At 33.7% G+C, this 15,380-nt stretch overlaps 3 protein-coding genes across 6 annotated transcripts in view; all 3 read left to right on the top strand.

The window, feature by feature from the left end:
• Nucleotides 1-3,936, top strand: part of LOC133184377 (small ribosomal subunit protein eS21-like) — a 31,946-nt gene extending 28,010 nt beyond the window's left edge. Inside the window, exons 1-6 of one of the 4 annotated variants that reach the window (XM_061319426.1) lie at nucleotides 266-329; nucleotides 577-638; nucleotides 958-1,021; nucleotides 2,539-2,610; nucleotides 3,451-3,506; nucleotides 3,868-3,936. In XM_061319426.1, coding sequence (XP_061175410.1) covers nucleotides 589-638; nucleotides 958-1,021; nucleotides 2,539-2,610; nucleotides 3,451-3,506; nucleotides 3,868-3,877 — 252 coding nt within the window. In that variant the 5' untranslated portion in view covers nucleotides 266-329; nucleotides 577-588 and the 3' untranslated portion in view covers nucleotides 3,878-3,936. Of the gene's footprint in view, nucleotides 1-265; nucleotides 330-576; nucleotides 639-957; nucleotides 1,022-2,538; nucleotides 2,611-3,450; nucleotides 3,511-3,867 lie in introns of those variants that run through there. The other 3 variants (XM_061319427.1, XM_061319428.1, XM_061319429.1) reach the window with 3 other exon arrangements.
• A 3,270-nt stretch (nucleotides 3,937-7,206) lies between these two features.
• Nucleotides 7,207-10,431, top strand: LOC133184726 (cell division cycle protein 20 homolog). Its single transcript, XM_061319799.1, has 8 exons — nucleotides 7,207-7,497; nucleotides 7,613-7,726; nucleotides 7,873-8,078; nucleotides 8,602-8,699; nucleotides 8,795-9,008; nucleotides 9,108-9,233; nucleotides 9,384-9,570; nucleotides 10,188-10,431. Exons 1-8 carry the CDS (start codon nucleotides 7,251-7,253, stop codon nucleotides 10,298-10,300), a joined length of 1,305 nt encoding a protein of 434 aa, XP_061175783.1. The 5' UTR covers nucleotides 7,207-7,250; the 3' UTR covers nucleotides 10,301-10,431.
• Nucleotides 10,432-12,431: 2,000 nt separating this feature from the next.
• On the top strand, nucleotides 12,432-15,294 carry LOC133184375 (uncharacterized). The gene is made up of 6 exons (XM_061319423.1): nucleotides 12,432-12,450; nucleotides 13,780-13,861; nucleotides 13,965-14,030; nucleotides 14,403-14,450; nucleotides 14,769-14,822; nucleotides 14,956-15,294. The coding sequence occupies exons 2-6, from the start codon at nucleotides 13,798-13,800 to the stop codon at nucleotides 15,093-15,095; spliced, it is 372 nt and encodes a 123-aa protein (XP_061175407.1). The 5' UTR covers nucleotides 12,432-12,450; nucleotides 13,780-13,797; the 3' UTR covers nucleotides 15,096-15,294.
• The last annotated feature ends 86 nt before the right edge of the window (nucleotides 15,295-15,380 follow it).

Genomic DNA, 15,380 nt, shown 5'->3' with positions numbered 1-15,380 from the left:
GAGATAAATAAAAAAGATTTTATCCCAAAGATCCACAACTATGAACGCATTAACAAAATTAATTTTGAGGGAAAATATCAAAAACTTAATTCTTCAAACTTGTAAAAATACTGTTATTGAATCTTTTTGAGATTTAAATTGCTTATTAGATAGTGAGGAAGAATTTAACTTTTTTGCTCAGAATCATAACATATAAGATGAAGGTTATAAAATTTAGATATATAATCATAAAAAAGTATTAATTTGTTTACCATCCCTCTATACACTATGCATTCTGGGTAAATGACATACCCATGTGCTTCCTCTTTACTCTCACAGCCATTGCAGTCGTGTGTATTTACAATTTATAAAGTACACATTGCTTAAATTCATCATATTTTACAATTCTATAACTAGTAATGTACTTATATACAAACAGAATCTCATATGCTTTTACTTTGAAATCATTTGCAGTAAATATTTGGCAGTATTTAAGCCTGATACAAAAAATAATTTAAATAAAGGGGGGGGGGGGTATAATAACGTTTTAGGTATGCATTTATGTCCCAAGGCTGAGGTTGGTTTTTCACATTTCAGTAAGCTGTCAGTATGCAGAACGATCAGGGAGAATTTGTGGATATGTACATCCCCAGAAAATGGTTGGTCATTTTCTTTACAACCTTTAATTTATCAATCATGAGTTTTTAAAACCCAAAGAAAGCAACCTTGATTATTGTTTCATTTTATTTGGATGTCCCCACAGTGTTAAAAAATAAGATGATATATGTAGTCATATGGTTTTGATGTCACTAGTGATTTGATTCCTTAATTCCAATATATCAATTATCTAAACTGAGTCTGATGTATAAACAGAGGCAATATTTTCAGATACGAGATGTTTTTGTTGATGAAAAATAATTTTTGTTATTTTCTTTTTTCAAAAATAATAACCATAGGCGTGATCATCCTACATTTCAGCTCTGCAAGCAACAGAATAATTGCAGCAAAGGACCATGCTTCAATTCAGATCAATATTGCTGATGTAAGTAGAAGTACATGTAGTTGAACCATATTTATCTTGTTTAAATACTGTACAGCTACTATTCTCTTTAGAGAAGTTGACAGGCTTTCGCCTACATCCAATTCTCTTTACAAGCCTTCATGTTTTGATTCTGGATAACTAATAAATTAAGAACCAGTTACAGCCTACACTTCAACTGACATTTCATCTAAATCATGCCTGAATGTATGCAACAGTCCTGTTATATTAACAATTTCAACATAAATAAACACAACTTTCAACAAAAAAAAAACAACCTTTATGAGTAGTCAATCCATTTTTACAAGTTCTCACTCCAGGAATTTAAACTAATGTTTATCTACCATAGCTTATTAGAAAATATTGAAAATTCTAAGCTGGATAATTTGAAAAATTGGGGAGGATGCATTTTGATGTTCATTATTTAAAAGTTTATGACAATTCACTTTTAATTTAGCATATTATTCAAAATAAATATTGTTATTTATATTTATTTTTACTATTCTCATACAATTAAAATGTAAATTTGAGCTTTAAAAATACTTCATAACTTCCTTTCTCTAAATACTAAAAATCTTTTCTTTTATTCTTAAACAATATAAACACTATCTTTCCATACAAATATTTAAACAAAGAACAAAAGAATTTGAACAAAACTTGAGGAAATAATGCCTTGATAAATTAAACATACATGTACTAGACGATTTGTATTGTGTCATTATTACTTTGTAAAAATATTTCCAGTTTTATCCGAATTATATTTTTTTAATACTTCAAGAGTTACTTGCTCATAATTTAAAAATGGATTAGCGTTAAGTAAAGATTGGTTTTCTTGTGACAGTTGTGTTTATTTATGCTGAAATTGTTAATAAAACACGTCTGTTACGTACATTCTCATTACGATCTCACATAATGTGTTATAGTCATTATGTTACACACCATTATGTTATGTTGTACACCAGCTTTTCCAGACTAAACCAAACATTTAATGAAATAAAGTATTAAAGTTAAAAGAAATATGAAATATAATTATAAAACAAATAATGATTCAATGCTTACATGGAAAAATAAAATGATAAGACTTTTAAAATTAACTTAAATTCTTCAGAGATATTTCCATAATGGACATAACTAAAGTATGCTGATTGGAGTTTGCAAATATTTTCTAATAATTGCTTGCCAGCTGCAATAACAGTGAGGTGTAAAACTTGACCTATTATTGGCCAGGAAGCATTTTGATAATATGGTATACCTGCATATGTCCCAATTAAAATGGCCCATGCATATCTCTTGCATGTGGATATGATGCAATCAACAGTTTTGTGATTCAGTTTATACCAAAAAATATGAAAGCAATACACATCTTTCTAATTTCGTTGCGTCCATGGTGATGCACATTTATTGAAATCTTGTGTCCTGAGGAAAATTAATGCATAATGTACGCAGGGTGCACGTCAGAATTAATCACTGCTACTATACTCCTATGATGCACTGTTATATATGTGTGTTTGAAATTCCAGGTGGATCCTAGCACTGGCCGCATGACTGGATCTAACACAACTTACGCCATCTGTGGAAACATTAGAAGAATGGTATGGGTAACAGAATATGGAAACATGTTGATTGTAACATTACTCTTATCATCATCTGTCCCAGTTCAATATAATCCTGAGTGTAAACACTTACAGATAAAATCCCCGTCAGAATTGTACTCAACTATTTTTTGTGAAGCAAAAATTCATTATCCAAATTTTATAAAATGTTATCTCTTTGCATAAAAGCTGTGTACTACATCTGTCAGTCCTTTCCTCTGTGTCAGTATCAATGACATTGATGCAGTGCTCTTTGACCACTACTAAACAAAATAAGAACGCTGTTGAATGCAGGGAAAAGGTCAAAGTGAGAGAAAAAATATCTGGATTTCAACAATGGTCTGGATTTCAATTTTAGTTCACTCAAGTCACTTACATGTTACTACATGGATTTTAAAAATCCTTATTCAGGAGAATCTAGGAGCCAAGTACTATGCAATGTGGTAACAAACATAGAGTCCTTACGAAATTATAAAATTCATGCCACAAGTCCAGAGGTTCAGTCCCAGGTGGGACTTTCATAACCAAAACATTATACTCAGGTGATTGTTGAGGTCCATAAGCCTCTTGTTAAAAGAGAAAAAGTCCAGGTCAAAGACCTTGAGAAGCTAGATGGCTAGACCATAATGCCAGTGCCAATTTCAAAGGCTTTGATAAGTTGATTATGTTGTGAATACCATATGAATTAAACATTTGAGAAATTGTGTTTTTGAAATGAAACCTTATGATAATCAAACTTGTAGTACATGTACTCTTATTTATATTTATGGAGTAAAATTAAACATAATACATTTAACTTAGGCATCTCTCCCTTTTTAATGCAATTCTTTTATCTTTCAGGGAGAATCTGATGATTCCCTAATCCGATTGGCAAAAAGAGATCATCTCATAGCCCAGTAAGTAGACTCCTCTGATTATGGCAAATAATTATTGTATCAGCTTTTCTGCTAAAAAAAATACATATATACAGTTTAACTTTGGTATCTCAAACATTTATAACTCTAATACCATGAAAATGTCAAAACGTATTTGAAGTCCCAACCACTTTATGTATTTTATCCTCAATATCAAACCCTTGGATATTTCAAAGTTTTTTGTCAGTCCCATGGAGTTCAAGATAATGTACTGTAAATATCTTAGAAAGAAAACATGTATAATCTTTTGATATTCTACTGCAAATTATTATTAATCCCTCCTATAAAACTTTATTCTTAAAGATTAAGACAAAAGAATGATTTATCTCTGTTTGTTTTACAGGAACTTCTGATGAGAATGTGATCTGCTTGGTGTTGTAAACTTGTATCAATAAAGACATCTACAACATCACTTACTTGTATCTTTTTGCACTATTTCAGGTTTCTGTGGTTATATGGTTGTGACTCAGTATCAAGAAAAAATAATAAAATGAAAAAAATAAATGCATTAGAAATAGAGGAATATATTTACAGATGAAAAAAATGCTTTATCATATTGAGTTCTGACTAGATTTATAATTGTTAGCAGGATGGAAGGCAAGAGACCAATTTTTCCTCTTTGATGTATGTTGATAAAACAAGTGGTTCATGGGCTTTGAAACTCCATCGGCTATTACACTCATGTTTAAGATAGATTTTTTACATAAGGCAACTGTATGTTTGTAGCTTCTGTCTTCTAGTTTATAAACATGGCTCTCTCAATTATTTCTGGACTTTTCTTCACATCGAAAATATCCTGGATATAGTCCGTGACTACACGTTGTGTAGAAGAGTATGTCAAGCATGAACTTTTATTATCTGTTATTGGTCCAAGTATAATTCAAGCCCGTAGGAAACAATTTCAGTTGGAGGGGTGGTGGGAGTAACAAAAAATTTTCAGTTGGGGAGGGGGCATTATCCTGCAAAAATGCCTTGACAAGAATAAAAATTAAAAAAAAAAGAACATCAGACATTATTATTGATCATAAGCATAAAGTAGCTATGTTTCCTATAGTATAGTATATATCGGCAAAATTATTGGGATCTACGGCCATGCATTTTCTCCAGCCTTGACCTTTTCCAAAATGACAGCATTGCATCATAGCTTTGACAGTCCGCCATGGTTCCTTCAAATCTTTACTTTTGATAGATTTGAATGATAAAACTTTTAGTAGTCAAACTGCTGAACGTATAAACAGACCCGTAGAAGGCCGGGGGGGGGGGGGCAGGGGGCCCGCCCCCACCTTTTCTGACTATAGTATTTTGCTATAGTAAATTTTCCTTATATGTTGGTCCCCCCCCCCCCCATTTTGTTACTGTAAGATCGAGGACTGCCAAATTCCAGGTTTTGGACAGTTAATTAGGGGTTTTTTTCTTGCTTGTCAGATTTTTTGGGGGAAGTTGCCCCCCCCCATTTTTTGAAACCGTTGCTACGGGCTTTATAAACAAACAATTTTAATGCTAGCTGTGAAGAAGTATTAAAAATGGAATATTAAATCTCGATGTGTTCATAATACGTCAAATCCATAACCGTGCATGGGAAATCTTACCGATTGGGATAAACTATCCAATATAAAACGTTTAAGGAGGAGAAGGACACATGGTCACATGATTCTGTTTAACTACGTCATAGTCTCCGTTTATATAAGTGCAAAACGTGTAAAGCGTCAGTTCTTGTATAAATTTTTGACAATGTTTTAACTTTAATTACCATCTTATTTTAAAAAAAAAGTAAAAAGTTTCAACATTCTGGTAAACATTAACAGATTATGAAAAAGATTGATCCACTCCTCTGTTTCCAAAACTGTGCGTCCAACAAGTCGGTGACGTCATACACGATCTGTTAGTACAGCAAGATCATACTCGGTGAACACAGGGGCGGTATTATTATGTAAAAACAGGTCATAATCGGTATATGATGAAATATTTCGAGAAACAGGGAACACAAAAATTATTTTTGCATGGCTGATGACGGAAATCTTATGTAGGTATATCTTATTTTGCTTATTTAGCTTACTCATGACGTCACAGTTGGTTTTTCCCGTATTCGAGAAATGTAACATGACACGTTTTTTGTCATGCTTATGTCCTCTTTAACGATGTCCTGTGAAATATTGAGGTCAGCTTCATCATTCGAAATTTTTACAGTTCATCAATAATTTGAAGGATTTGCATTTCAACGTAAATAAAAAAATATTGAATGATAGAATTTTTTGTAAATTACGTTTTTTATTGTTTAAGTTGTCTTAAAAAGTGCGTAATTTTCCATATCCAGATGCAGTGTGATAGACAAAACTTGCTTTTTCGAATTTTCAATCTATTTATACTCTGTATTATTTTAAAAGATACATGTCCACTTTAATATTTTTTTATATATGCTTAAAAAATCCCATTATGGACAGAGTGATGAGTCCGGAAACATGGAAAATTAAAACTCCACTTAGATACTGTAGGGCATAGTATTTGTCAATCATTATCTCCAAAATAAGGTAAGAAATCTAATGATATAACTGCTTTATGATATGTGGGACATACTTAATAAGAAATACACAAAATATGAAAAAAATTGAATGACAAGTATTTTTTCAGCTCAAGGTCCTTCTCCTCCTTAAGTGTCGAATGTAGTTCAATTTCAGGGACGTAGCATCGTTTTGAAAGTGGGGGGCCAAAAAAAAATCAACTTACCTGAAAAAACTTGAACAAGCAAAAAAAAAAAACTGTCCAAACTCGAAAATCCTATTTCTTAGGGGGGGGGGTCCAACTTCTTTTAGTACCAAACCATACAGTACATACTAAATTACCCTTACTTGACTATACTCCAACAAAAAGTGGGGGACCAACCGGCCTTTCTGTGAACATTTTCAATAGTAAAAAGTTATGTTTGAAAAAAAAGGGAGGGCAGACCCTCCCTGCCTCCCCCCCCCCCCCCCCCCCCCGATGCTACGTGCCTGAATTTATACACTAATATTTAACATTTCACTCAAATTCTGAAGCAATTGCAAAGAAATGAAATTTTAGAAACAACCCTTGCCTTCTGCGACCTGTGACCCAAAAGCAATCCTAGCTAAGCTCTTCGTCAAGATAGCCCATATTGAAGATGCAAACACCCAACACAAACCTTCTCAGGTCCGAGGGTATTGCCCAGAAACCAGTTTCTATGCACAGCAGCAGAAGCAATTCTTGCAGAGTTGTACATTAGAAAAAGGCATGATTCAAAATATGTGCAGCCAAATTCAAAACACTTTTGAAATTCGTGTCCATTTATTTTCTTCTAGTTTTGAAATTCATGTCCATGTTTTTTTTTTTTCATTTATTTACACAAAGGATTAGTATATAAAGAAGCTAATCTGGGCTTTTTGCTTTGAAGTGACCTCTGTTGCTAAGATTGAACTTTGATTTCTGCTCATTAACTTACATTAGCTATATGTCTATGGAAATTGAACAAAAAACAACAAGTTTTTAAGTTTTAATATAAAACCTTATGATCATTTCATTCCCACTTTTGAGCATAGACACACAGATGGGATTATTTCAAATAGAGTTATTGATAATATTATTTTTCTGCAGGTAAATAAATACACTGCTTACCATTTCTTAGGTAATTTAGCCAGATTTTAAGAATGTGCTCGAAAAAAAAAAACACGTCACACATGAGTGATTTTGAATTAGTTAGAGGAATGCTATGTAATGGCTGCCACTGAGCTGTGTTCTCCCAGGATTTACATCCATGACCGTTTTATCCCCTATCGACCCCACCTAGATGTGGATGTGGCCCACGCCCGGTTGATGAGTCCACCCAGTGAAACCAAGAACCACTCGCTATGGGGCAACGACCACCAGCTGATTTATGGTGATGTTCTGAATGAAATTCTCGACTCTCCGGGTCAAAAACGAGTATTGCCTATAGCACCTTGTCAAAGTCCGGAATCACAGAGTAAGTTATTATTGTTATGCAAGAACACTGGTTTTTATTTTCATTTTTGCATGCTGTCCATGGCCCTTTGTAGAATAGGATCTGAACTGACATTTATGTGTACATGTATTTTCAGGGTCTTCTATGTCATCAATAGATAGCCCAAAAATTTGCTCCAGAAAGTCGAGAAGAAAGGTGGTAACATCACCTAAAAACATACTCGACATGCCAAAAATTCGAAATGACTTCTGTAAGTAGGAATTCTTTCCGATCTGTTCCGAAACCATATGGATAATGAAATTTCTTTCTTTTGGCAGTTCATATTTTTTTTCTGATCATAAACTTTTTAAAGTAACTGATATATCATCTTACAATTTTATGTTTATTTTCTTTTAGACACAAATGTCCTTGATTGGGGGCATTCCAACAAGATTGTGGTTGCCTTGGAACAAACAACATATATCTGGGATGTCGAATCAAAGGTTTGCAAGAAAGTCAATATTGTAACAGAGGATGAAGCATCCTCTAACTTTGTGTCTGCTGTCTGTTGGAACAACGAGGGCCGCCTGGTGGTAACTGGAGACAACCAAAGTCACTTGAAGGTACATACGGCATTGCATTAATCAGCATTACAAGGTTTGAACCAATTGCCTGTCCCAAATGGGACATAAATTTACAGTGCAAAAATGAGACAATTAGTTTATTTAAATTTAAATATTGTTAATCCACATAAAATAATCAATAATAAGCAGGGCCTTTTTTAGAAAATGTTTCCTGTATCCTTATGTCTAGAACGCTGATCCCACAGAAAATTAAAAACCTCTTGGGGGCCCATCTCACGAATTGTAGGGTTGTGGAAAAAAAGTCAATTAAAATTGCTACATAATCAATGTACTTTTTACGCGGATAACAAAAACAAAGAAAAAACAAATGTAATTTTTTCATCTTTTTGCAGCTAAACTTATATCCCATTTGGACAATTAGTCCCAATTTGTTTAAACGTTTATGTCGTTTTTGATAACTCTTGTAACTCATCCTAGGTTACTAGTATATTTTTGTCGATTAAATCATTTAAGATATAATTCAATTCAGCATTCAAAACTTGGCAAAATTATTTTCTGGAAGGTCTTCGATCCTGAAATGGAAAAGATTATACACGGCGTAAACGTAGACGGAAAGACTACAATTAGTGTGATAAGATGGAGGAACAACGAAATCTACACGCAAGTATAATAAATTGAAAAATGAACATTCTATTGAAAGAGGAAAAACTTGAAGATTCATGAGCGCTCTACGACTCAAATTTTTTGTCTTTCAGAGGAGATCGCAAAGGGAGAGTTTACCAGTATGATCTAAGGTGTCCTGTCTTAGCTGGTAGATTGGTTGGACAGGGATTAGACATTTGTGGCATGGCGCTGTCCAATAATTCTCATGACATGGTGACGGGTGGTAACGGTGGGGTTGTGCGGTTATGGGATCTACGAGCGCAGCATTGCTTTAGGACAATTAAAGCACACAATGGATGCGCTAAGGTTTGTTTCATTTTGTTTCAACAGTGAAGTTGTTTCAAAACCGAAAATTCCTTAAACTGAAAATATTTTGAAATAGAATTATTTTTACGAAATGCACAGGCACTGGCATGGTGTCCATGGCGAAGCAGTATCATAGCAACGGGAGGGGGAGCACAAGATGGGTACATCAAACTGTGGCAGATTCACACGGGCGAACTGAATGGCAAAATGTCAACCAAATCTCAGGTTTGATAAACTGTTGAAGCGGGGGTGCCTGAAATTGAACTAGGTACCTTGTGGTAAAAATAAGAAGGGGTGCCCCGTATACGAAACAAGTGCCTGTGCGTTGTATAGAAGTTTATTCGTTATCATTACAATGTTTTGCATACCTTTTAGGTATGTGGGTTATTATGGTCACAAGAGTACCAAGAACTTGCTTCCAGTCACGGTTCAGTAACCCCAGAAAACAACGACATTGTGTTGTGGAGGATGTCGAGATTTCAATTCGAACCCCTTGCAAAACTTCAACAGCACTTAGCACGCCCTCTACACATGACTCTAAGCCCCGATGGAACTACAATAGGTAATCATATTTGTTATACTTTGATATCTTATTTAAAAATAAGACAATACCTTTTAGATGTTCCCACTAGCATTTATATGTACTACTATGTATACCATGATTTTGCAACTTGTATGAGCGATAAAAAAAAATGTTGCACAATAAAGTACGGGAAAATTCTTCATTGTATGTAATTGTTTTAAAGCAATTATTGACAGAATCACAATTTTCTTTTGTCCGCATTTAGAAAGTTCTTCACTGCATGTGTGTACTTTTAAGTTGGTGGTATTTCAAACTACATGTGTGTACTTGTATGGATATCAAGTATCACTGTATTTGTAGTTACTCGTGCAGATCGGTTTGATCTGAGGGAAAATGCACTCGGATACAATTATGTAATTTCGTTTCCATAAATGAAAAGAGTTACGAATTTGCATGATTTTTTTTTCTAATAGAGGGACAAGAACTTGCGTCTTTCTCTCTTCTTTGCTATCACTTGTTTATTCCTGGGAAACAATTTGAATTTTATTTGATCACAATGTGGATGTGCATGCTTTCCTTTGTCATTATTTTATCATAAATGTAAATATTATTGCCATGTTATGACAATTAGGAGGTAATATGGATTTTTTCTGCAGCCTCCGCTGGAGTGGATGAAATGATGTGTATCTGGGAATGTTTTCCGGAAAATCGCGACCAATACCGGAAACAATCTTCGTCGCCACTCGCTCTGAACCAAGTGATCCGATGATAATGGTTACTTTGGATCATGAAAATGGAAATACTTGATTTGTTTTTCTTTCGTCAGAAAAGAAAGATCTACAAAAAGACATCACTTAGAACAGTTGTTTGAATTTGTAAATATTAAACGTTATCATGTTTGTTGTGTATTAAAAATTAGTGCATGTTGTTTTTTGTTGAATTATGTTAACCATAACCAAATTTAATTGTCTGATCAGCGTATCCTTCTATGTTTCTGTGTGTTACAGAAAATTTCTTAGCTTGGAGCAAAAATTATTGAACTATACGCCATTTGAGGTCACGAAAAACTACAAGAAATTTCATTCAGTGCTCTTAGAGTTGATTGAAATTTCATTATGGCTATTTTAAGTCGTTCGATCGTCAATCGTTTGGGCTTCTTCTCCAGGACAATAAGACCAAAATTGAATTTTGCAAAGACTCTATAACAGATTTTTATTCACATTAATTTGAAAAATTGTAATCTTTTTTTTTAAATTTTAACAATAGATTTAGTCAAGCAGTGGTTTTTAACAGAAGAAATTATTTGCAAGATTTTACAATCAGCTGAAATCGCAAGTTCTTCTATAGAAATAATATGGCTTGCAGTATTTCACAAAATTGATCATTTACTGATTGCAAGAAAGTGTCGTTTCTTCGCCAATGTTTTAAGAGCGTTGTAGCCCCCCCCCCCCGAAAAAACGTTCGTAATGAGTAACTGTAATATATTTTATCACAGTCTTTCTCATCAGGATGTTTGTTCATTTTCAAGTACATATATCAAGACATTATGGGAATATGTTGAGATTGAAAACCACGTGCTTTACGCTGGAAATGTAATTTCGTGAGTTCATCATTTACATTCTCTAGAAACGTCGGATATCTTTTTTTTTTTAAATTACATTTACTATACAACTTGTCAACATAATGTCAAAACCTATTGATTCTTGGTAAAAGCAATACTTTGCAAACATTTCAAAAAATGTACGATCGTCAGCCCACAGGAGTTCGCGTACCTATCAATTTAACCGAAATATTCAGTAAATAAAAAAAAATATGTAATACCTGTAATAATAACACTATTATAGGTATTACGTATTTTTTTATTTGCGGAAAATTTCGGTTAAATTGATAGGTATGCGAACTCTTGTGGTCAGCCACACAAAAATTGCATTCATTAGCTCACTTCAACGAAGGAAGGGTGGGGTGGGGGACTTATGTAACACGTTGGTGTTACATATACTGGTTCAAACCAATGTAACTTTAAGCCCTCCCTAGACCAAACTTGCAGGGATGATTCATGTAGGAATGAAAATACAAGACTTGCTTTAGAACCTAGATCTGGCCTACATTTTCTTAATGAATGACCAAATTGAAGATTCATTCCCAGGTTACTATAAGCCATATGCTAACCAAACTCGAATGAATGATACATCTAGGGATCACACTACCAGATTTGTTACAGATGCTAAATCTTACATTCTCAAGATGACTGAACAGAAAAAAAGTTTTGGAGGAAGTCCATTACCAAGTAACTAAAAATCCTACCCCGACCAATTTTGCATAAATGTTGCACCTACTCTAGGAATGCACACTACCAAAACATTTGTTTTGTGTGAGACTTTGCTTTATCTAAAGATAACAATCTTTTACTTCAGCTTTGTAATCTTTGATTACCTATGTTTTAATCATGATCTAATAACAAAGACTTTTCATAAATGACTGAAATTCACAAAATATGCTGGTTGTACTCACTACATGCTCTAGATGCGGATGACAAATCAACAAATAAACAATTTTTCTAAATGTTCCTCCCCCCGACCATTCCTTTACAAAAAAAAAAATGATTGAACTAGGAGCAATGTCAATTACAGCATTTTGAAGAATTTTATGACGTTTTGATGAATTCTACGCCACATACGCACGTGCTTGACACGGTTTGGTTGGTAGGTGTCAAGCAGTAATCGAAAATTTGATTTCATCATAAAGCATGCAAAAGGAGAATACAAAATATTCAGACGAGGGGTGCGACAAATGCTTGTGATGTTGAAGTGGGTAGAAAGGGGGCGGGGTTCATTGATCAGCTGTTTGGTATATTTAGGAGTGAACGAGAGGGAGGGATGTTAGAGATTGTCAAATGCTGGATCTACTCACGTTATACAGGTAAACAATTCTTTTGATTTCTATTTTCCCGCGAAAAGTTTTAAGTATTGCAAGACTTTAAATCAGATGGATTTGTAATAGCAAATGAAAATGTCATCATCTCGAAAAATAAAGACAAACATTGGCTTTTAATATTTCAGAAGAAATATTAAAGCAAGATAAATTGTTGAGATTAAAAAAAGAGCATATCTTTTTCTAATCAATTTTGATTCTGAACCTATATTTTGATATTTAAAAATTTGAGTAAACATATTAGAATATTTGATCACTTGTATGTTATGGTTACACACACTAATCAACTTATAAATGAGCATCTTCCTGAAATTCTTGCTTTAGTGTATATCACGTGTAAAAAGATTTACAGCTTTAAAAAAACGTTTTCAATTGTTTGTAAACTGAACGAAACTTTAAGTTCCAGCAAGAAAATCCCAGGATGGGATTCCCTTCTTTGACATCACGCACATGAAATGAAACAAAAAAGCTGAGAATATATAGGAATCACAGGCAAATATATGGAATACAACCTGTCCCATGCCCGAAAATTATTAGACTCGATTAAAAGTTATTTTGACCTTGAAACACGTATTTGGTTCCATTTCTCGAGAGAAGTTGCTTCAAGTTGCTTCTCAGAATTAATGAAAATTTCACCACTAAAATGTTATCGAATCTTATATATTGCATTCGTGTCGTAGACAAAATCTGAATATATGTATGATACCATGGATCTATAAAACTCTATTTTTTGATTATGATAAAACTATGAATATCATAGTGTTCGAAAATTGTCTACATGGACCAAGAAGGGGGAGGGTCCTTGTCTATCGAAGGCGTAGTAGAAAGCGAATCCCAGACCCCGTTGCTGCAAACGGATAAGCTACATCATTGTCACCCAGATAAAACACCATCGGAAGAGGAAATCTTGCGAATTGTACATGTATTATCTCCTACATGTATCTAAAAGAACTTTTTCTTGCATCCATATCCTTCAAGTATAATATATTCCTTCTTTATCTCTTCATACAATACCTTTTTCTTGAAAATATCAATGAACTCATTGCAAAACTTAAAATCTATTGAACGCATGAATGAAAATGACCTTCCCCCTTTTTGGTAATGGGTATAATCCACACCAAACAGTTGTAAAGAAAATGCTTTTATTATGTTATATCACTTTTTGACCCCCCTCCCCAGCCCCTTCCGCATTTGTCAATGGGTATATTCCACATCGAACAGTTGCCAACAGAAATAATTATTTATTATTAAGTTATATTACTTTCTATTATGATAATGTATATTTTCTGATTCAAAATGAAACTCCTTGTGTTGCAGGTGCTATCACAAAGCGATATGAAGGGTTTAACTTTGTTTGGAAGACTCCCCTGTGTACTGTTAATGACTATATTTGTTATAGGTAAGACTAATGCATGTTATGAGAGTTTGTCTCCCAATATAGCAGCAAAGAAGATTATAAACTCCATAAAAGTCACAAGAATATTGTATTTTTCATTTCTTAGGTTTAACCGAGTCACGAACGATATCAGAAGACAATTTTTATCCAGGGTCACTTGCTAAACGTAACTGTAAGTATAATTAATGCAAGTTTGTAATCGTTGGATCATTTACCTTAAATTCCTGATTATAACGACCACTCTACTACAGACAAAGCAAAGAAAAATTCAGAACTCGATGTTGAGAGGGGAAGGGGGGGGGGGTCTTCTGTAACTTGTCCATTCTATAACAAAATATTTTTTCCTGCAAGACCAATATTTTTTTTGTCACACTTTCTACAACAACAAGAAGAAAATTTAAATTCATCCAATGGGGTCGTAATTGTAAACTATTGTTTCGTCGATTTTAATCTTTATGAAAACTACGAACATAGCAGTGGTGAACATTTAATTTGATTGTGTCCTTCATTATTTGTTGATGTATGCTGTGTATTTTCTTTCCAGCCTGGTGGAGCAAGAAGTCATTAGATGACAATGCTGTGAAATTAAGAGGTATTCTTTGTTTCATTTTTGAAGGGGGGGGGGGTCTTTGTTGTAATGGTTATCTTTATTTCTATGACTTTACAATCATAATGTCCCTACTAAGAGAAAATGTGAACCTAGAGGGAAAGTAAAGTCCATACTGTTCCACTTTCGTGATCCAGTCCTATCCAAATGAAGTACATTTGCAAACTTTTGTTTTATTTGATTTGCTTCTGTGTGGTCATATACAAGTCTTGGAGTCTTGGACTCGACATCAGTCACCAAAAACTATCAATCATGTAATTAATAAAAGGTTCTTAATAACTTTAGATATATCTGCTATTTCAGATAATAGACTTTCTGAAGATGGTTGTGACTGTCATACTTCTCTAAGAATTCACAGTACGTACATTGTTATATACTTTAGGGGGTGCATGATGTTTCTCAGAAATTATCAGATATTGCTTCTACAAATAAGTCACAAATACGACAATCTTTACAAGTAATTTTAGTGTGTCATTTTTTTAAAATACAGAATGCTATGCTACACACTGTGTGACGGGCTTCCTCCACTGTTTACGTGAAGCTATCAGTGAACAACACTACTCCATATGTCATGAGGAACATAACCTGTGCCTGTCTAAATGTTACAGACTGGAAGAAGACAACTTCTAATCATTGAGTTCCTGACCGGCAGAAATCTCATTTCATTTGACATTAAATAACAGTGCTATAAAATTCATGATTTGAAAAATGTACTTCGTATTTTTTTCTTTGCTTATGTTGAAATATAACATTAAATCAGAGGACTGTAAATTAGTGACAAGTGTGGTTTTTAAAGGATCTTAATTAAAACTTCTTATTTTTCATAATACTGTAAAATCATTTATTTTTGTGCGGTCAATTTTGTGTGGTTTGCCAAAAAACGTAGGGTCATTGGGATTTGCTTTTGTGGTTGAA

Source organism: Saccostrea echinata, unplaced genomic scaffold, assembly GCF_033153115.1.
Source record: "Saccostrea echinata isolate AGI-Se365-2 ecotype Australia unplaced genomic scaffold, CSIRO_AGI_Sech_v1 ptg000010l, whole genome shotgun sequence".
Classification (NCBI taxonomy): Eukaryota; Metazoa; Mollusca; class Bivalvia; order Ostreida; family Ostreidae; genus Saccostrea; species Saccostrea echinata.
The sequence above is the reverse complement of the archived record's forward strand: the minus strand, read 5'-3'. Positions and strand labels throughout refer to the sequence as shown.